The 21,859-nt window shown below is 39.4% G+C and overlaps 2 protein-coding genes across 5 annotated transcripts; both read left to right on the plus strand.

Moving 5' to 3' along the window:
* The first annotated feature begins 6,829 nt into the window (after positions 1–6,829).
* On the plus strand, positions 6,830–16,315 carry si:ch211-113e8.10 (E3 ubiquitin-protein ligase ZFP91). Its single transcript, XM_036551295.1, has 12 exons — positions 6,830–6,909; positions 7,138–7,602; positions 8,183–8,214; positions 8,420–8,545; positions 9,212–9,248; positions 9,427–9,516; positions 11,403–11,564; positions 12,596–12,646; positions 12,931–13,009; positions 13,125–13,239; positions 13,663–13,762; positions 14,198–16,315. Exons 2-12 carry the CDS (start codon positions 7,193–7,195, stop codon positions 15,054–15,056), a joined length of 2,061 nt encoding a protein of 686 aa, XP_036407188.1. The 5' UTR covers positions 6,830–6,909; positions 7,138–7,192; the 3' UTR covers positions 15,057–16,315.
* Positions 16,316–17,527: 1,212 nt separating this feature from the next.
* On the plus strand, positions 17,528–20,362 carry LOC118793701 (ciliary neurotrophic factor-like). Of its 4 annotated transcripts, XM_036551954.1 has the most exons (4): positions 17,528–17,621; positions 17,790–17,947; positions 18,666–18,971; positions 20,062–20,362. In XM_036551954.1, the coding sequence occupies exons 2-4, from the start codon at positions 17,834–17,836 to the stop codon at positions 20,236–20,238; spliced, it is 597 nt and encodes a 198-aa protein (XP_036407847.1). In that variant the 5' UTR covers positions 17,528–17,621; positions 17,790–17,833; the 3' UTR covers positions 20,239–20,362. The 4 variants fall into 4 exon arrangements, with proteins under 4 accessions (XP_036407847.1, XP_036407846.1, XP_036407848.1 ...); XM_036551953.1 differs by having other exon boundaries at positions 17,528–17,947; XM_036551955.1 differs by having other exon boundaries at positions 17,528–17,947; positions 20,065–20,362.
* The last annotated feature ends 1,497 nt before the right edge of the window (positions 20,363–21,859 follow it).

Below are 21,859 nucleotides of genomic sequence, written 5' to 3' on the forward strand. Positions count from 1 at the left end.
GTTACTGAATTGGTGGTTTCAGTTGAACTTGGAGATACAGCTGTGACTGAAGTTGTGAAATCTGTAGAAGCTTGAATTCTTGTTGAATCTGTAGAACTTGCTGGGACTGTAGATGGAACTGTAGAGCTTAAGTATTCAGTTGTTGAAGGTAGTACTGTAGTTGTACTTGCAGATGAGAAAGGACCTGTACTACTTATGGGTGTTGAGCTTGGGATGGTCTCTGAGATCACTGCATTCATGTGCAGAGCTATAATGAGAAGTTGAGAATTAATTTAATATTTAACCAATTTAAATTTGTGGAAACATGATGATTTTTCCTACTTATATTTTTTTATCTGTTACAATGTTCAGTGTTCACAAACTCTTAAAACATTTAATATAAAACACTTACTGGCAAAAGCTTTTGAATTTTTCAAAAGAAGTTGAAGGACAACTTAACCTTGCCAGAACCTTGAAAATCTGCTCAAGGGAAAATATGCATGTGCCACACATATTTCACATGCTTCGTGTTTTGTATTCTGCCGTTTCTGGAACATGGTTTAAACAAATTCCATAGTCTGTTTTTTTCAGTAGGAGGGAATGTTTGAAAAATAGGCACTTTGTAAAACAGGTTTGCAAGTTATGTCTACAAAGATAAGAAATATCTTAACGTATGTATGTGTGTGTGTATGTGGACTACTACTAGTACTACTACTACTACTACTATTAATAATAATACATTTCAGTGTCAATAATGGTATGTAACGTACTTACCAATTACACAGATCGCTGCTGTAAAAATCATTTTAACAGTTGCTTACTGTTCAGAACCTGAAAGGCAAGTATGTTGTCATGAATAAGAACATCTTAAGTTCTAATGAAAAGCTATATGCCTCAATATAGACTGTATACACAAATAATCACGCTGATAATTTACTTGGTGAATCTACTTTCGTGAAAGTTATAAAGGCATTTATAAAATAAATAGCTGTGGATATACTATTTTATAGCTAGTCACCCGTACACAAATCACTCGCTCACATACCAGAAGTAATTACAGCACAAAACCTGAACAATTATTGTGAATTATTATAATCAACACAAACTTTGTTGAAACAGCACTAACCAGCTTAATATAGAAACTGCACAAATATCATGTAGTTACGCAGAGAATAAGAAATATGTGTTTGTTAACTACAGTACCAGTTGAAAGTGTGGACACAATTACTCATATAAGTATTTTTTTTTTACTATTTTCCACACTTTATAATAATAGTAAAGACATCTATGAAATAACACAAATAGAAATATGCAGTGACTAAAAATGTTTAACAAATCAAAACTATCTTATGTGTCAGATTCTAGTAGCCAAAATTTTTTTTTTGAAAGAAATTCAAAAATAGGCACCAACTTCACTATTTATATTTGTCTAAGGAACAAATTTCAAGCATTTAAGCATAAGTCTTTAGATCAAAATATCTTGTGTGCATGAATGCATGCATTATCTTAATCAGATGTGTCCAAACTTCTGACTGATACTGTAAATTTGCTAATATTTCCCAAAATTGCTGATAACATTGGAGTTTCTCTGGTAAATGAATTAAATAATAATAATAATAATTAAATAATTAAATGAAATAACAAATACCAAATATTTAAATGTATTATATCATAATTTCAAATTTATTCAGTTACTTTTGTGCATTAAAACATGGTGATGATTTTGTATTCAATATTTTAACTTTATTTTATTGGTGTTTTTAGAGATATATACTTATTTAAGAGGGAGGATGTGCAATCAAAGAATGATTTGATATTAACACAAATGTCATCATCAGATACATGCAGCCCCTATTGAGGCATTGAAAAAAATAGTCTAATAACAGCAAATAATAATGCTGGACTTAATCTCTAACAACAGCAATGGAAACTCACCCTCAGGCAAAGCAAACATCGAAAGGGTTATTCATTAGAAATGTATTCCTTTTCTTTAACAGATTGGGTTCCTTTCAAGAGCAGCATCACAGAACACAGTGCATGTGGAAGCAGCATCATTCAAACTTTTATATACTGTGTACCCGTAAGACACAAAACAAGTTCTCCCTCTCCACCCTTCTTACCACACCCATTCACATTATGACAGATGGTGAGCCTCCAAGGAGTGATCTAGATTTTGCATGGGGAGATTTGGTGGTCAAAACAGGAGTCTAATCAGAAGAGTAAGATATGTAACAATTACTATTAATGCATTGACCCCACAATACGTGACAATAGAAGATTATGGGTAAATATATAGAGAAACAACAAACATAGAGAGACAACAAAGTTCAAAGTAAAAAAATGGCAATATGTGAGTGAGTAATAATGTTTATTGGCCAGTTGTACAATGTAGAACTCCTGAATTGACCACAGATGAATCTCAGAATTGATCTAACTATATATAAAGAACACACTGTGGTTCAATATTGTGAGGGTGTTTCAAATGTGTGATTATATCAGGACCGTTACATTTATTTTGTATAATAATGGCTGCCCAAAATCACATTTAAAATATGGGATGCAATTTATGGCTAAAATAGTTTTAATTGCGGATTAGTTTGTCTTAATCCTGATATCTACTTTTCATCACTTGCCACTGGTTTTGATTAGAATGACTTAGAAACCTAGGCTCTGATTCAAAGGATAATACAAGAAAGTCATTATATTGGACACAATGAGTATTACATGTACAAAAATGAAATATGATAGGAAAAGCCATAATGCTGTATAAAATGATCACCACATTTACAGTATTGTAATTTCATAGCAAACATACCATTAAGATGAAACAAAGGTGCGCTGTCAGTTACTGTATATATGTGTATTAATTATTGAATTTATGAATAGATATTTCATGTCATTTTGTGCATATTTGGTATGTACGTAAAAAAGTAAGCTTCCATGGCAAGATGATCTTCAGTTTCTCACAAGAATGGGAGACCAACAAAAATCTCAGCTACTGAGCTACAGTCCACATCTAATTACCTGCAATAAATGATCTACATTCAGGCTAAGCTGAGGAGTCCAGTCGTTATTTTAAACTCAGCTAAATATCTCATCATTTTTTTAGCATATTTTTTATGAAGAAATGGAATGCTGTGTTAAAAAATCCATTCTGCTCTCTAACGTCCTTTTGAATATGCAGAGAGGAGAGAATATTTATGTGTATATTTATGAGGGTTTAGAATGAAACAGGTTTGACACACTCATTGTTATGTGCAAAATGATAGGCATTCAGTGGGACTCATGTCTTACCTCTGAAGTAAATTGCATTGACATGTTTGTGTTTGCTGCCCATAAATAATGTGCACAAAAATGTGAATCATGCACTCTGCTCACCATATGCAAGATTACAGACACTTCTTGACAATGAGCCCTTTTTCAGCAGAGGTAGTTAGTGAAAAGGATCCTGACACAAAACAAACAAGGCAAATTCTGACATCAAGGAAAAACTATTTAGGCAAAATTGGGTGTCCTATACATTTGTCTCACATGAAGGAAGTGCGACTTCACAGTAGACGTAGACACACCAGCACTGAGCATTGAGGGTCTCCGATTTCACTATGAATCGTTGTGAGCTACTCCATGCATAGATAACTCTTTGCATGAAATATGTCCTACACAGAATTCAAGACTGACAGAACATAAAAGAACTCCAATAGTCCTAGTTATTTTGATTTTTTTTTTCAAAATTAACAATCAAAATGAAGTCACCCCCCAACCTTACACACACACACACACACACAACACCACTGCTACCACCATTTCTTGAAACTAATATTGCCATTTCCTGTACTTTCACTGTATGTTTTCCTAATTTCTTCACCATTATTAACAACAGTCTGTTTCCCTTGGCTTGATTTGTCTAAATAAGGAGAAAGTGATCACAATTGGGTGATTTTGCACAGGTGACACAAGCTGAATAGCCAGACTCATGGAATGAGTGACGTTACCCAGACCGAAACAACAGTCAACAGTCACACCCAACACTGCACAAACGGGTGTTTACATGGAGGTACACACCTGTAATCCCTAATGTCTCTAATGTTGTGTAATGCAACATTTGTTGGGTTTCCTATCTCTTACCGTTTTAAACATTCTGTTCATAATGGCACAAGCAAATTCACAGTAGTGCAGGTGTTCCTCTTTGTTCTCTGTAATCTTTGAAGGATATAAAGTATGCTGCTATAGGCACATGACTATGGGATTCTTTCACGTACCTGCCTGGAAAATGTTCAACATTTCAATTACATATCTGTCAGTCAGTTATGTAACTTAACCCTGTACAAGTATACTGTGATAGCCAGCATGCAGTGAATAAATCACAAAGCAGCACTGAATAAATGTGTACAGCACAGATTAATACACTTATCTTTTAGCTATTAAGGTATTAGCTTGCAAGATAACTTCTATAAACTGCGAATTTCCATCTAATATCTATACTCTGTGAAATGGGCTGAAAATGTCCTGCCCACATTTTTAAGAAGCGTGATGTGAGAAGTTATGTAAGAATTTACTAGGAGGCTTCTGATTGGTTAATGTCCTTCAAATATGACTCTACTAAAGTATGTTTACCAAAAACCAAATTTTACCAAATATTTACCAAATTTTATAGATGTGGCCATCTATAGAAACAGCACAGTTACCATCCTTCCAGCAGGAGAAACAGTAAAGCTATGTCCTGCACTTGATTGCTAAAGTATTACATCTCAGGACTATTCTGAAGCACATACAATTGCTTGATCTTATCAATCTGATATGCCCTCACCTATGACACATATCCCCACCGAAGAGCCAAATTGGTCTTGATCATTTGCTGCAAGAGTACATCATTAAAGCTGACAGTGGCCAGAGAAATCTTGATTTCAGTCCAGATTTTTTTTTTTTAAGATTCAACATGCTGAAGATTTTTATAAACCATATATCAATGCAGTTTGGGTTATTTTGTGGGATTATGTCCACATGAAATGGTCCTAACAACATATGTTAACCAATGACAACCTGAAATTTTTTCACCTGGAATTCTCTCATATAACCCCATTTCACTGAATTTTTTGTCAGCCTACTGTTATTTATTAATTAATGCTTCTTAATCTTAACATTATCATAGATTACCTCTATACTCCATGGTACAGGGTTAATGAAATGTGGGAGATAAACACCTGGAAAGGAACTACACATGTGGAGAACTGCTTATAACAAGCAATCACTGATATCTCTTGATGAGCAGACAATTATTTTTATCTCATACTATATGGATGCAGAATTGCACCAGCCACAAGCTTTCTTGCATACCTGGATGCAGTGACAGATGGTGAACTTGGCATTGAGATGTACTGCATACTCTAGTTCTGTGTTTGTGAACACATAAGATTGGGTGTTGTTAAACACATACACAAAGATTGTGTAAGTGAACCAATGAGAATAGTTAAGAATTTCATAACAAATACCATAACTGCAGAGTGATTGAAAGGGACGACCAGGCTGGAGGGTTCAAGCAGGACAGCACTAGGGTCAGCACCTGTAGATGCCTGGAATAGGTGATGAGAAATAGGCAGATTCTTAAGATGTTTCCCATGAAGCAGTAGAAGCTGGATGCAAATGTTGAAGTGTAAACAGAGCTGAAGGTTCAGCCTGAAATTTGAGAAACAAACAGGTATGCCATCATATGTACTTGAAGTCAACTGGCTTCTTCTTATTTTGTGTTTGTATTCACTTGGCACAGCAATGGATGAATATAGATATTTTTTTTTCCTCAGTGGAGGGCTGGAGGAGAACTCTGATGGCATGTCTCCACTGTATATTTCACAACACCAAACAAAAGCCATCTCCTGGTATTCATTGGGCCCAATTAAGGTGCTGGTGATCACTGTCCCTGTAGACCATGTTGTTGTACCATTTCTAAAAGGCAGTTGGTTTCTGAGACAAATTGCCTCGAAGAAACTCTGTCTCTGCCTGTTCATTTGTCCTGTTGAGGGGTTATCTTGCTAATGTGTCAGTAATGCAGTTCCCAGGCACATGCAGAAGCAGAGTAAGTTTATGACTAATGCTCCACAGCAGGATGTAGCCTCATCACTGGTTTACTCAATTTTAAAATCCATTAAAGTGTCATATGTTAGAATAGACTAAAAGTCATATGATATTCTTCCTCTTCGTAGGAACAGTGTTATCATCAAAAATAAACACATAAATAAATGAACACAAGAAATAATAATAACAAATAAAGCCTTTATGCAAGTGAAATGAAAACCAATTAATTAAATGAATAAGTTAAAAAAAAATCAGGAGCTGAACCATAGTACATGATAGGAATACATGTGTTTAGTGTTTTAGTGTGCCATCAAATCCAACAATAATAATAATAAGAAGAAGCTTATGATATGATACTAAAAGAAGAACAGAGCATAAAATAATAAGCATGATATATTCCCGTGTAATTGTGATTATAAACATTCCAGTCCTCGTGTTGCGGGTAGTTTATTCCATTGACGAAAACAGCTTAATTTAGGTAGAGGAACGAATAGACTTAAGTTTGGTCATATATTTAGAACATGGCGGTCGAAAAATAATATTTTGCGTTACATCCTCGATGGAGCGCAATACAATTAAACACGTACAACCATAAATATCTGAATCCAAGTTAAAATTTAACGAGCTACTGGGGTGTGTAGTTTTATTAACCAGTATAATTCGAGCTTCTGGGTGAAGCGCCGCTCTTATTTCTGGGTAAGAGACTACATAACCCATAAGCACACCACAGATTTGAACATTTAATAAGAGAGGCATTTGAAGCAGAGAGGACAAGGGGTGGCGTATTTTGCGTTGATTTCTCCTTAAAGGAGACGCAACACAAAGCGCAAAAGATCGGTCCACGCCGAGGCCGGGCAAAAAGTACGTTTACTATAGCTTTAAGAAAGAAAAAATAGTGTCTGGGTCTTTAAAAATATAAATATTGCAACTAAAATACAGTAAATATTAATTGGCGGGGGAAATTAAAAGCGAATTTGCAGGAGAAAGAAGGGGAATGTGTTCTTAGCTGACATCAGCTAGCTAGCTAATAATTGAAATAGGGCCTTGTCCATTTACTCTGCTTTTCTGTCTACCTCTTCTCAATTTCAGAGAAATACAACGTAACTGCCGTCAGAAAGAAAGCTGTAAAGGGAAATTAACGGGGATGGACCCGGAGATTAGCCGGGCCGCAGGTAGTAGCGCCGAGGCAAGTGGAGAGGTTGAGCTTCCTGGTGAGAAGGCCGCAGCACCATCCCCAACCCCCAGACCGGCCCCTGCCCGAGGCAGAGTGTTGAGAGAGCGCGGACTGGGTCGCTCACAGACCGGTGTTTCCTCGGCAGGCCCGAATGACTCCAGATCAAGCACACCGGGTTCAGGGAGAGTGTTAAGAGACCGGTCGTCTAAGGGGGTGGTAGCTGGGAGAAACGCTGGGGCAGGCGGAAACACCAAAGGCCAGAATGAAGTCGCAGCGGCAAATCGCCGGAGAAAATCCGAGTATCCCCGGCGCAGGAGAAACACTGGAGCTCGTGGTGAGAATTCAGGAGAGACCGGGGATGACAGCGGCCTAGCAATCGAGTAAGTTTTGATCATCATTTAGTGATTGTAAATATAGCTAATTCGCTGTCTTGATCCTAAACGCTAGTGCTGTAATTAGTGTAGTGTAAAAACGAGAGTGCGTTTCACTATAGTTTGCTCGCTGGCTAAATGAGTGTTCATTGACTTCGATCGCGACGCTTTAAACTGTGACGAGTAAGCAAGCTATATATCTTATATTTGTTACCAAGAGAGCCAAGACACTTCTAGTAGCCCGATACTTCAGAGTTTGTGTAGCTGGCTAGCTAAGGAAAAGCGCTTCCTTGAGTGGAACTGAGCGGTGAATATAGCTGGCTTGCTAGCTACACACATGTGTCATGATTCAAGTGCTTCTCCTTTCACGTGGAAGGGGTTATCTCACAGTTACGTCTTGTGAGTATAAGTGAAGGCGTGTTTTCAGTGCTGTCTACATGGTATATACACATCTATATTGGATCTACGTGGAAAATTGCGAATGTAAGCCAAAGTGTGGTAGATAGAAAGTAACTGGCCAGTTTTGTTACACTGTACCTAACTGCTAACCTAACTGCTCTAAATATTAATCTCTGCCTTTCACACGTAGTTCTGAAGACAAGAAAGACCCCTCCGATAAAGGTAAATTTGAATATCTGTCTACTGTTAGTGTTGTGTCATTCAAGACAATTTGCTGACAAACAGTGTAAGCTCCAAGGCACTAAGCATATAATGATTTCTTGAGTGAAGACTGAATGCCCAGCATTCTACTGTGAGTTGTTGTGTCTGTCTGTCTGACCACTGAGCTCTTGACTCTGACCCTGTTTTCCCCCTCCGCCCTCTTCAGCTTCTCGGTCCTCCAGATCTCGGAGGCCCCAACCTCCACCACGCCAGAGGGCGCCCTCTGCTCGTACCTCCCGCCCGTCACCCACCCTGGTGTGCAAAAGTGAGCCTGATACCGAGACTGCATACGGTAAGACAAAGACTGAAGAACGTGGTTTTTACACAATACAGTTAATACCATGAAAGCCAGATGTTTGCTATTAAAACTCTCTGTCATTGACAGCAGTGCATGAAGTCAGGTAATTCTGATGTTAAAATTCAAGTACAGTGGTCACAATCAAACAGCCAGTATTAGCACCCACCAGTAATTCCAGTACTGATGTAGTTTCACCTTTTCTGCAAATACCAGTCATAGATCATAATTATGTGCATTAGACAAGTATGAAGATCAGTGTCTCCTTGTGGGAACAAACACATCATTACTCAGACCTCATGTTCTTCAAGTGTGTAAAAAAGACATTTAATTCAAACATTTTTTTGTTTGCATCTGACAGGATTTGCATGTTCTTTCTGGCCTCCAGCAATGAAATTAGTTACAAAGTGATCTGTGTGATTTTCACTTTCACTAATGCACAGCATGTCATTAAATAACATAATTTGTTGGGCATCAAGCATACCTGCTCTGTCAGTAAAGCTAATGGTCTCTCTGCTGTTTTAAATGCCAAACTATTGATCTTTTGATTGTTCAGGTGGTATGTTGCTTTTCTAGTGCCAGTATATGGTGTGTAATTTCTGCTCACACAGACACACACTTTTTACAGGGCTTATATGTAAGCCTCTTTCTTTTTGGCTGTAGGAGCAGCGGAGGATGTGTTGGAACGGACTGGTGGCAGGTGAGTGGGGTAAAACTCCAGGTACACCCTGGCACTGACTTTGGGGGGGGGGGGGTACCCTGCGGTAGTCTTTGACCCTTGCAAATTGAACAGGTGGTTTTAATGATTGTTCAGAATCCCTCATTCCGTTTTTATGCGTGTCTCTCAAAATCAACTGAGTGACTAAAATGCTTTTCAGTGATGATGAAGATGATGTGCTTATTGGTGAAGAAGACCCTCCTTTCAGAGATGACCCAAATGACCTGAACTATAAACCTGAGGCAGAAAGGTACTGTGTATGTGCTTGTTTTGGATGTAAAATTGTGAAGGTTTTTGCCAGAAGCAAGTACAGGAGACTCATTATTGAAAATCACATATTTTAAAACATTTCCAAACATTTGCAAATGTTAGCCAAATATAATTATACAAAACAAATGAGATTTGTATCACATTTTTGGGATTATTACCTGTTTTCAAATGCTGGTTGTCTTCTAAGCTTGTGTTTCTACTTTACTTGTTCTTAACAGGAATAAAGTTTTTTTTTTTTTTTTAACTGTGAAACTGTACTGTGGAAGTGTGAAATACTACACAATTCATGGAGAATATGCTATGGGAGTGTTCAGCATTCCACTATGCACATTGTCTTCCACATACAGGTTTCAAAAATGCATAAATGAAGGCTAGAGGACTGAGATGGTTATTTCTTTTGCCACTTTGCTTTAACATCTAAAAAACGGACAGACAGAGGAAAAAATAACATTTTAATCTTGCCCTCCTAATTACAAGCTGAACTATAGAATCATTTAGCCATACGGTGCCACCCACTGGTCACTGCTGCACTATATGTTGTAAAGTACTTACCATCACTGCAGAAGATATGAAGTCCGCAACTGTATCTATCAAGTTGCCCAGCTATTCCTTTCCACGTATTGTATTTCCTTATTTGTAGTGGTAGCTGTTCACTGACAGATTACAGAAACCATCACACTCTTTGTATAGCTTAATAGCGTCCTCATCTTCCGTGGGTATTTCTGGCTTGGCTTTCCCTCTTTTGCATTTTATCTTTCTTAGACCATAGCTCTTTCAGTGCTTTTTGCTGTGGTTCTGCAGGAAACACTAACAGCTTTCAAACAGCTGTTTTGTTTTTTTTGGTACATTGTGTTATTATTGAGTGGTTATTTTTAATTGGCATTTGGCAGTTCCCCACTGCTTGTGTAACCCTTCTTAGAACAGGAATCGGTGAGAATTTGATGGCTTGATATCCGCTTTTGTGTGTACTTGGGGGTCAATGTCAGCAGAACTGGTAACTAACGTTGAGTGATATTAAGACAGAAAAGGAGTTTTCCATGTGAGCACATGAATGCAAATTTTGTGATTCCGTGTGACAAAATGATACACTTCTTGCATCCCCGTCAGAGCTTAAATTCTGTAGTATCAGATATTGCCAGCAGCAAAAGTTAAACTTGGCAAATATTCGTATACCTTTTTAAAACAACTGAGTATCTTCTATCCCCTGCAAATTTTGTTTTTGAATAAGAAGTTTGAATTGGAAGTTGTGTGGAAAATTCAACAAAAGGTTTAACAATCCAGTTTTCGATATTTAAAACAATTATTCATCTCTAATTGGAACTAGAATAAAATACAACAAAGGTTAGCTTGAAAGTATATATCAATCATATGTTGGAGTCTTGTGCTTGTTGCTCATTTTAGTAACTTCAAGTTGGACAGAAAAGCAAGTTACTAAGCTGTGGATAATACATTTCAACATTATATCTGGATAAATTCTGTTAAAAATGCATTGTTCTCTGCAAACAATTAGATGTTTGGAAGGAGCTGGCTATAAGCCGGTAACCTACTGCCAAATTTAGTACAGTGGAAAAGCAGGTGGGCGTGTATGTGTGCACGTGTGGGGCTGTGTGTTTGCGTTCTGTACCATTGTGCTTGTGTTTCAGCGAGGAGGGTGAGACTAGCTGTGAGGAAGATATTCCTTTCAGGAATGACCTTCATGACCAGAGCAGCCAATCTGAGATAGAGAGGTTGTGTGTGTGTATGTGTGTGTGAGTGAGTGAGTGTCTATGTGTGCAGTTATACCAGAAGTTGAGTGGCAGTGGTGTGTGCAGTATATGTCTCAACTCCAGCATCAAATCCCGTTCATTTTCACCTCTGTGATTGCAGAGACCCCCAAAAACCACGACGCCGTCCCCCAAGACAGAAGGAAGACAAGAAAGAAAAGGAGCGTGATAAAGAAAGAGGGAAAGAGATAAAAACAGAAGGGGGAGAAGAAATGGACGTGAAGCTGGAAAACGAGTTTGGAGAAGAGACAGAGCCCCCCAGAAAGTGAGGAGGGAGGGGCTTAAAGGGAACCTAAGACATGGTGCACACGCAACTCATAGCTGGTCCCTAAGATGTACTGTAGTTCGATCAGCGGTCAAACAGCAAATTCTGCATACACCAATTGGGATATATTTTGCATTTCATAACAATTTTTGTTACTGCATGACACAAGCTTTTGTGCTGACGTCACTTGTGCTAATGCCATTGTTTAAGCCTTAGCAAATCCAGGCCTTTGAACCTATAACCTGTTTGGCCTCAGATGAAGTTTCATGTCCACAACCCCAGACATAGTCCTGCAGACTTTGACCAGTCCAGCTTTAAGCAGCTATAAATCATAATGAGCAAAATTATAAATATAGTATAATCCATTTAAATATACCCTCTGTCATGCAGAAGTAGTTATCCAATGGTGCTGTCATTCAGTTAAATAAATCAATATTTTAACCATCACCTGTTTTACTGTTAAAAAACACTAACTTGAAAAGTGTTTTTGGTACATGTTTATTAGCACACTGTACTACTGTCTCAGTTTGAAATGGTAGTGACATTGTGCGTTTGGCATACAGCATCATAAACTACATTAAGAGCTTGTCAGCTACGGTGTACATTGTACACTAGTGTTAATTTAAGATGATATTGTTTGAGGTTTACTCCTATACACCATCCCACAAACCCCAATTTGTAGTTCACAGTGTTCCTACAGATGAACATGGTATCATGGAGTAAATGAACTAGTTTAAAACCATATACATTAAGGGTGAAGAAACTATGAATGGCTACTCTGCTTGTGGCAGTAAATGGGCTTCCTGGTGAAAAGAGGCTATTTACCATTTGTGAAAGAATGTGACGTTGATAGGGTTTGGATTTTAATGAGGTCACTGGACCTGCCTAGTGATGATGAGTTAAAACTAAATAAATATGCAGTGACATACAGTGTCTGCATATTCAGCGTGGGATGGGGGGATGGATTTACTTACAAGATTTCACTTTGTTTGGAGGACCAGTTTTCACAACGTAATTTCCTTCTATCTAAGGAGGGGTAGACGAAGGAAAGATGACAAAAGCCCCCGGCTTCCAAAAAGAAGGTAGTTATGTTTCCTCTCTCTTGCGCACTCATATTTTGGTAATTTTGGCTTTGTTTTTTTAATTTGTCAGTATGTTGTTGAAGCCTTAAAGCAAGCGGGTCCTTGTTCAGAACGTATTAGTAAATTTTAGCCTTGTTCTTTCAATTGATTGAATTGAAAGACACATGTTGTACATTTCTTTGAAAAAAGAAAATGGAGCAAATTGTTGCTGACACGCTCTCTGTTGGAGACATACTCTACCGTGCTCTGCTAAATGTAAAAATGCCGTTGTTATCTTTCCACAGGAAGAAGCCCCCTGTGCAGTATGTTCGCTGCGAGATGGAAGGGTGTGGCACCGTTCTTGCACATCCACGCTACTTGCAGGTGCGCCATATCGAGCTCAGTAACTCTGACAATAGTGACATCACGTAGGGAGTGCTGTAAGTCACCCCCCCCCCCCCCCCCCCCCCCTTGTTTTTTCTTTCACTCTTCCTTTCAGCACCATATTAAGTACCAGCACTTACTGAAGAAGAAGTATGTCTGTCCCCACCCCTCCTGTGGCAGGCTGTTCCGTCTGCAGAAACAGCTGCTTCGCCATGCTAAGCATCATACAGGTACGCATACATTCACACGTGCAAGGTTAACAGACACCCCTCATCCACCCTGCATAACCATTACATTACCTTATCGACATTTATCAGACACTCTTATCCAAAGCAACCTACATCAGTTACAGTTTTTACAATGTTATCCATTTACTGAGGCAATTTTGGGTTAAGTAACGGTACAGCAGCAGTGCCCCAGCGGGGATTTGAACCGGCAACCCTTCCTTGACGAGTCCTGCTCCTTAACCACTGCCACCCACATCCATGGGTGGACTTACCACATACACACTCTTGCATGTCATACGCCAGAACATTAAGCACATCACAGGCATGCACACAGAGAAACACATTTACTCACTGCTGACCAGCCAGGATTGTCATTTTGGATTTGCTTATGTCATTGTGATCTCATTTCCCGGCCTTCCTAATCAGATCAGAGGGACTACATCTGTGAGTATTGTGCCCGCGCCTTTAAGAGCTCCCACAACCTGGCAGTGCACCGCATGATCCACACAGGAGAGAAGCCGCTACAGTGAGTGTTGGTCACGTGCTTGGGCACAGTCAAATTTGCCCAAATCACATGCACATTTTATCAACCAAACCAAAGCAACTTACACTAGGTTAGATTACCTAGGCTCTTCTGAATTTTTGCTGAAGTGTAGAATATATAGTATGATTTTAACTGTTGGAGAAATGCTCTCAGATACCAGTTAACCTGGTACTGGAATCATGGAAGATGTCAAGAAGTGAGAAATTGCCCTGAGACATTGCTGAGCATGTCAGTGAAAATGGCATTTGCATAGCACTAAAATTAAAGTAGGTCAGAAAAGATGATAGCCCTCAATATAGCAACTGTTGGCACCAGAAGCAATTTAATCTACTATAAAGAGTTGTGTAGTTACAGAAGTGTATACACACCTAAAGGGCTACAGCTGGGATCTAACTCCTCCCCCTTTCCCTGCTCCAGGTGTGAGATATGCGGGTTTACCTGCAGACAGAAGGCATCCTTGAACTGGCACATGAAGAAGCATGATGCTGATGCCTTCTACCAGTTTTCATGCAACATCTGTGGCAAGAAGTTTGAGAAGAAGGATAGTGTGGTAGCCCACAAGGCTAAGAGCCACCCAGAGGTGTTGATCGCAGAGGCGCTAGCGGCCAACGCCGGGGCCCTCATCACTACACCCACCCCCTTACTTGAAGCTCTTCCTGGGACGGGACAAGGGGAGCACATGGTTGTCGTGAGCGAGGAACAGAATCTGCCCCCCATGCAGGTGCCCCTCCCTCTGGCCCTACCTTTGACAGGGCAACAGATCATCACTACACATCCCCAACAAACCCAGCTGCTACAGCTGACCCCACACACTGTCCCTGCAACCCCCCAGCAACAGCCCCAGCTCCTGCAGCTCACTCCCCACACTACCCACGCCCCAGCACCCCAGCCACCTGCCCCACTCCTGCCTCAGACCCAGGACCTGGTCAACAGTAGGGAGAGCTTAGGGCTAGGCCCCATCTCCACCCTGTCTTCCTCCCCTCCTCCGCCGTCCTCTTCCCTCCACCAGCCAGTCATGTCCACGGGAGAAGGAGGGGGTGTGTGGGAGGGGGATGTGGAAGGGGAGAGGCACAGGCCAGAGGGAGGAGTGGTGTGGGAGAGGGAAGTCGAGGGGGACCGGGACCGAGACGGAGCGGTGGTGTGGGAGCGGGAGGGGGACGGGGAGAGGGACAGGGGCGATGGAGGAATTGTTTGGGAAAGGGAGGGGGACAGGGAGATTCTTCTGGAGAGTGCAGAGGCGCAGGTCCAGCATGGGAACCACCATGGGCTGATGTAGGGAGATGAGGAGGGGGGGAGAAGATGTGAGGGGGTTGCAGAAGATGAAGAGGGATGGGAAGGAGAAGGGAAGAGACTGCAAGAGTCAAACTCACAACTGTACTTGTGTGAAGGCTTTAACAATATATGATTATTTTACTGTATCTCCTCAGTGAAGTACAGTACAGATACTCACTTAGATAACTATACTACTATATCAGGGAATATGAGTTTGTCGTTGTTGCTTTTTGTACATAGAAACTTTTAGTGCGTATTGTAAGTTCTTTCAAGCCCCTCTCTCCGTCTCCTGCTGTACGTTTGTGTTGGTGTGTGTGAGTGCGCGCGTGCGTACGTATGCGCGCGTGTGCATATGACAGAGAGAGTGAGCGTGTGTGTGTGTGCGTGTGCACACGTGCCTATGTTGCTTGGGTGTAAGCAGAAACGAGAACGCATGTATAATGTAAGAAAATGTTGAAAAATAGACAGTCTCTAACCCCTTCTTTGTCTTCTTTGCCTTGCCACTCGCAATCTCTCTCTCTCATGCTAGGCCAATGTATCTGAGGCATTAGTACAGTATTAATTTACCATATTTTTTATTTATTATCATTTTGTCCCTAAGTGTGTAAAAATAGATTTTTAAAAAAAAAAAAAACAAAAAAACAAAACTGTCAGCTCCAAAATTACATTCTAAAAGTCATGTCTTATCAATCTTGTAAAGAAACTTGTAATTATGAATGCGTGGACTACCTTATTTTTAGTTTGATTATATTTTTAATTTCTCTGGCATTTTAATGAACACTGCAACTCAATCACAGCCCCCTACGCCATCCCGTTTGTGTGTGCTTTACATGCCCGTATTTGACTATCTTTGTTACCCCTTCCATTGATTTTTTTTTTTTTCCCCAGCACACCTTTATTTGGACAAAATGCACTGCATCTGTCCAACCATGAACAATATAATCTGCTGTCTGTTTAAATAAAGCCATAGACTGATAGGTATTCACATTCTGAAGTGTGCAGCAAAGTATTTTTTAAACACCAGATGATTTTAGTGGAGTTTTTTGAAACTTGTGTTAATTTGCAGAATAAAAATGTTACTATTTCATCATCAGATACTATGTCCATCAGAGAAGGCTTCTTTTCCAGTAGGGAAATATGTTTAAAGGGGGCAGTAGGGGTTGATGCAGAAGGGTGCAAAATGACTGGACACTACACTGGGGGGGACACTTGTATACACTGCCACTGTAATGCACCACCCTTGTCTCTGTCTTTCACATTTAATAAACAAGAAAAAATATATGATGTTAAGGAATAAAAAAACTCAAATAATGTCAATAAATGAGTGCTTTTCTGTTTCCTGCCTTTGCATACCACAACATTGTGGACAAGATTTAATGCAGACAAATGTTAAAAGGTTGAATGTTGAATGATGGCTTGGTATGATATAAAACACCACTTACACACAATGAATTCGTAATTTGTAATGAAAGATGTACACAATGGATAAATGACACTGAAAATATTAACTAGGACACAGCAACTTAGGTGTTTTAAAATGTGATTTTTCATGGCTCTTGGACTTGAATTTCGTAGTTCTTTATAAAATATTAAAGAACTACACCCATTAAATCACAATTAGTTTCGGGAATACTGTTTAAAAAGCTTTCAATTTGTGTAGCCGTAAGACTCAAAAGATCAATGGTTTAAAGGTACCTTGTACCTGGGACCTTGCAGGACATGTTCATATGCCCTGCTAGACTAAAATTACAAGGGATTGGGAATGGTGCCGTGCTCAACAAACCTTGACTTTGAAGAAACCTTGCTTTTCAGAAATGTAGGTCTGTATTTCACAAAGACAAAGTGCCACATTTTGCGTGGAGCTTTTGCTTGTTAGTGCGTATTTTGTCAGATAAATGTAATAACACTAAAGTGTCAAAACACTGCACATAGCATACGCTCACTCTTATAACCACAAAAATTAAACCGAGATTTACTCAGTGACTTTTATCCGAATTCATTAGTTAAACTTAATTTCCATTCTATTTGCATTTAAACTCAAGTACACCTCTCCAGCACCCCAGTGATAATCTATTAGAAGGAAAAAACATTCTGAAGGTGACTGATGACAGGGTAAATGTTGAAAAAGTAGTCAAGATTGGATTGAGGAGACAATTGAAATCGTTTCTAGAATAACTAAGGAAATACAGTATTCTTTTCACAATTTACATGTTTTGGTTCTATGTCAGACAGTTCCACCTTACTATTGTTACGCACAATAATAACAACGATATTATTCCAAAAATAATAGCAATAATAATTTTGATTATTATTGTTAGAAAATTGTGACAATTATAACAACAACCATGAAAAATGTCATAGTTCTCTATTGTGTCGTTATCATTGCTGCTAATATTCATTAGTGCCAAAAGGTGGTCCCTCCCACAAGTCGCTACGGGTACCGTTAGATTCCATTTTTCCTGAGTGAAGCGAGACTTTTCATAGCGCAACAATCTTTAGCTACAGCAAAGAAGGTGAACTTGATCTAGGCAGGAGATTGCGAACGCTTGGCGTCGCTTTAAGTTCCCAGGTAAAATTTTAAATGAACTAACGTTCGAAAAAAAATAAAATAAAAATCGGCGACTATAAGACTAGTAAAAAACTCGTTCATTAATCTTCTTTTACCGCTTTAGTCACGAGTGTCTTCATTTTCGGGGTTAAATTCCCGGCATTTAGTCTACCTCTGTGCACTTCCTAGTGCCCACAGCTTTCCTTCCACGGATTCTTGGGACTCAGCGATTCATGGCCGGCGAGGAGCAAAGTGGGAGGCCGGGCTCGGGGCGCTCTCGCACCGAGAGAGCAGTAGCGTTGGCACGGCTGCTGCACCGGGATTGCACTCGCCTGTTGGAGCTATACGTAAGTGTTACCACTCAGGACGATTAGCACTGCAGTGTCGAGTTCCAGTAATGCAGTTGGTTCCAGTAAGAGGATAATCGATATTACCGCATGGCCTGTGTTTATTATGTACAGGCCCGGTAAAAACCGCAATATCAGGGCCACTGTCATTCATCAAATTAATGTACTTTGTTACTGAAGTAACGATAACAGTACGTTAAGATGCTTTCTATATTTTGTGTTTACAGCTGGCTAGTGAGTTTGACAGCCAACATGAGAACTACTTACATACTGGCATATGACACATAACCACATAACAGTAAACATTGTAGCTAGGTTCGATAGATGTGTGTGTGGTTTTTGGCTATATGTGTGTGTGTGTGTGTGTGTGTGTGTGTGTGTGTGTGTGTGTGTGTGTGTGTGTGTGTGTGTGTGTGTATGTGTGTGTGGTGTTTGTCTTACTTTTTACATTTGGACCTGATATGCAGATCAGTGATCAATGCATCAGTGCATATTAGTCCCTGTCTGTATTGCTCCTGTCATCTACCCTTCAGGTTGTGGTATGTGGTATAAAACAGCTATAGCATGTCAAGCTTGACAGCCCATTGTGCATACATTTTCTGTTATTTTGAACAAGGATGGATCTCTAATGTCCATTCATTCTCTCCTGCTTTCACTCTTTATCTCTCCTGGTCTGGCCCACCTTGCCCCTCTTTTATCTTTTTCCCCCTTCCCTCAGAAAGAGAAAGAAAGCTTCCCAGCTGAGCACTCCCTGGAGGCAGATCGGATTGTGTCTGTCTGTGTGTCTGCCCCCCATCTCACAACAGATGAGCGGGTGTGGCTCCTTCACTCAGCCCTGCAGCAGTGTCTGAGGCTGCTGGAGTATGTGATTGGCCGAGAGGAGGAGCTGGAGGAGGAGGGGGAGTATGAGAGTGTCCGCAACAGCGTGAGGGACAGGCTGGGGCATCTACTCCATAACACGAGTGCCCTGCTGGTGAAGGAAGAAGGGTCTTCTGAGCCATCATGTGATCCTGATAGTACTGAGGTAAAGAGTATTACAGTTATAACACTGACATCACTGAAGCTTGTAAAGGCAAATACAAATCTGCAGAGGTAGCTAACATTACTGGACATGTGCTAACTGTAGTCAGCTAACCATAATAAGCAGCGGGCTAGTCAGTTATACAAGGGATTACTTAAATACGAAGGACACAAAGCTGCAAACATTGGCATGAAAATGGCATAAAAAGCCACTTTGGCCAATTAATTGATTAATTAAATTTCACAATTTACATTGTAAGGCTCCAGCAAAGCTTGTCAGCGCTTGGTATAGCACTACTGCCATGCTTTTTTTGCTTTGTCGATGTGATGTCATCAGAGGGGTGTTTTTGCTTTTGTGCACATTTAGACCCATGCAATGGCAAGCAATCCTTTTTTTCTGGTCCTCAGTAGCAGCTGTTTAGCATTAATTTGAACTTTTCAGGATTTGACCATTTTTCTACCAGTTCAAAACTACATTGTAGACATGGCAGAAAAAGCTTCCCCTTGAGCTTCACATAGAAGTTTGAGACACTTGTGCTCTCTCAGATTTTTTTTTTTTTTTTGCTTTTTTCCTTGCTGTCAGTTTATTCCTGAATAAAGCCATTGCATTTAGATGAAATGGAATACTTTTGTGATGTCTTTGTGAGTTTGGATTAGAGGGAGTCAAGTACTAAAAAGCACTCCAACAGCCTGATAGCACCATCATGTGGATAGGTCTGAGAGCAGTTTTTTGTTTTGCTTTGAAAAATGGCAGTGTTGTGGTTGCCCCTTCATCCTTCCAGGAAAAATTAGTTTCTGCTCTCTGATGCACCCTTACTGTTGCCCAGAAAGCTATTTATTTTCAGCACAAAAGCTTGGTTTATATAGGCATCTATTAATCAGTGCTGTTTCAGATATTGTTATCACAGTAGGAGTGGTAGGGGTAATAGTGGAACTGTGACTGATGTGGATACTGTTGCTAACATTGCTTTTTTATCAGGCAGAACCTTATTGTTGCTGTCATCATTGCTGATATGTTATAATTAAGGAAAATGTTTATTTCTGTGCCCCCATTGCACACCATCTGTCTCTGTCGCTGTCTCACTCATTGTAAGGAGATGCAGGTGGATGAAGCGGATGGCAGTTTTGGGGTGAAGCTCTGGACCTACCGGGTTCTGCAGGAACTGATCCACTGGACCCACTCTGCCTCCGAGACCCTCCACACCCTACATACAGAAAGGGAGGCTGAGCAGGAGAAGGGGCACAGTGAGAATGGAGGAGCGGAAGTCTAAGAGAGAAAGGGGACCAGGGAGAGAGGGGTAAACAGAGGGAAGTTTGCAGACAAGGTAGGAGAAAAATAACACCAAGCTTAGAAAGAAAGAGCATTTGGAAATATGTGAATGTGAATGGATCAAATTAGACAGCATGAAAAATATTTTTGAATGAGAATATCGTCAGAAAAAAATTTACATTTCAGTTCTGTAATAACTGTGATCATAGTAATATGTGCTGCTAACCCAATGAAAAGCTATACTGTATTAGAAAACTTAAAAACTATAAGCTATATTGACTGTTGCACTGTATGAATTACACTGTAGTTAAAGGCCATGATGCATTAACTGTGAAAACTGAGCTAAAGTGCTAACACACTGCCACACTGATGTTAGTTAGACTGTTACACTGAAACACTTACGCACTGACAGTAGTTCTATCAAGTAATCAAGAGAAGTATGTTTTCTGAGTGTCACTGTGGCTTTAGGTTTTTTGCATTGTTAGTTACACTTCAGAAACCTAACACATGTCATATTACTATGTGACAATTTTCTGACAGAAATAATGAACAAATCACATCTGTGTGAAGTATTTAAAATTTTTGTTGATCATCTTCCATATTTAAAAAGCTTAAACATTAAAAGTATTACCATTTTTTTCATTTTCCATTTTAAATGTTCCCATTGGCCCACATTTCTCTGAAAGTTACCTTAAGTGCCATTGTTGTTGCAATGTAACTAATTTACAAAGCAACGGCTATAACATTAATATACTACAACCAGGAAAATACAGCTTTATACAATAAAAAATAATGTTACACAGAATGTGTAACATTAGTTTTAAATTGTGGAAATTTGATTTTGAAAAAAGTATTTTTTAACTGTCTTAAAAAATCCTTGAAACCAGTTGCATAGCAAAATGACATCCTTTACTTCATAACCCATAGACTTACATTTCTGCTAAAACATTATCATCTTCCACCTTTGCACTCTTCTTCATCACAGAGGGAGTCAAGATTCAATGAATGTCTGATGGGAGAAATGGGGAGAGGGGAAAGCATTTCACACTTCACAACAGTGAACTTGTCTTGTAATTTTTTGTTTTACTAAAGCAGCTTTTATTAACTATTTATTGTTGTTCATAGATTATATTTATATAGTTTACACTGAAAATTGATAATGCTGTTGCTATTTATTCCATATTCTGTACATGGCATGTTACTCAGATCTTTCAAGCAGAGGAACCTGCTTTGGTTATTCATAGTTTATTCTTTGTACAGTATAGATGTTGTCTCTCAATGTATGTATGTTATAAAAACAATACAGGAGACCCTTGCCATTTTCAGATATGTCATTGGCCATTCTGTTTCCAGGCCATAGTGTGCCATATCAGCATCTATGTTCATACATTTATTTGCGTTATTCACATTTACAGGCATACCTCGTTAAGGGATAGCTGAGACAGGGACCAGTAATTTAAAAGGCAAACTCAAAAACCTATTCACTGTGGATTTTGGATGATGTTAGCAAACAACATTTATAAAAAGCAAGGGCATTATAACTTCAAATTGCTTCCTGTGCTTTCTGGAATGTTTTAAACAAAAATAACCTTAAAATGTGAGCTTTGTTATAAAGGAGCTTA

The sequence above is a fragment of the Megalops cyprinoides genome, chromosome 18 (genome assembly GCF_013368585.1).
Source record: "Megalops cyprinoides isolate fMegCyp1 chromosome 18, fMegCyp1.pri, whole genome shotgun sequence".
Classification (NCBI taxonomy): domain Eukaryota; kingdom Metazoa; phylum Chordata; class Actinopteri; order Elopiformes; family Megalopidae; genus Megalops; species Megalops cyprinoides.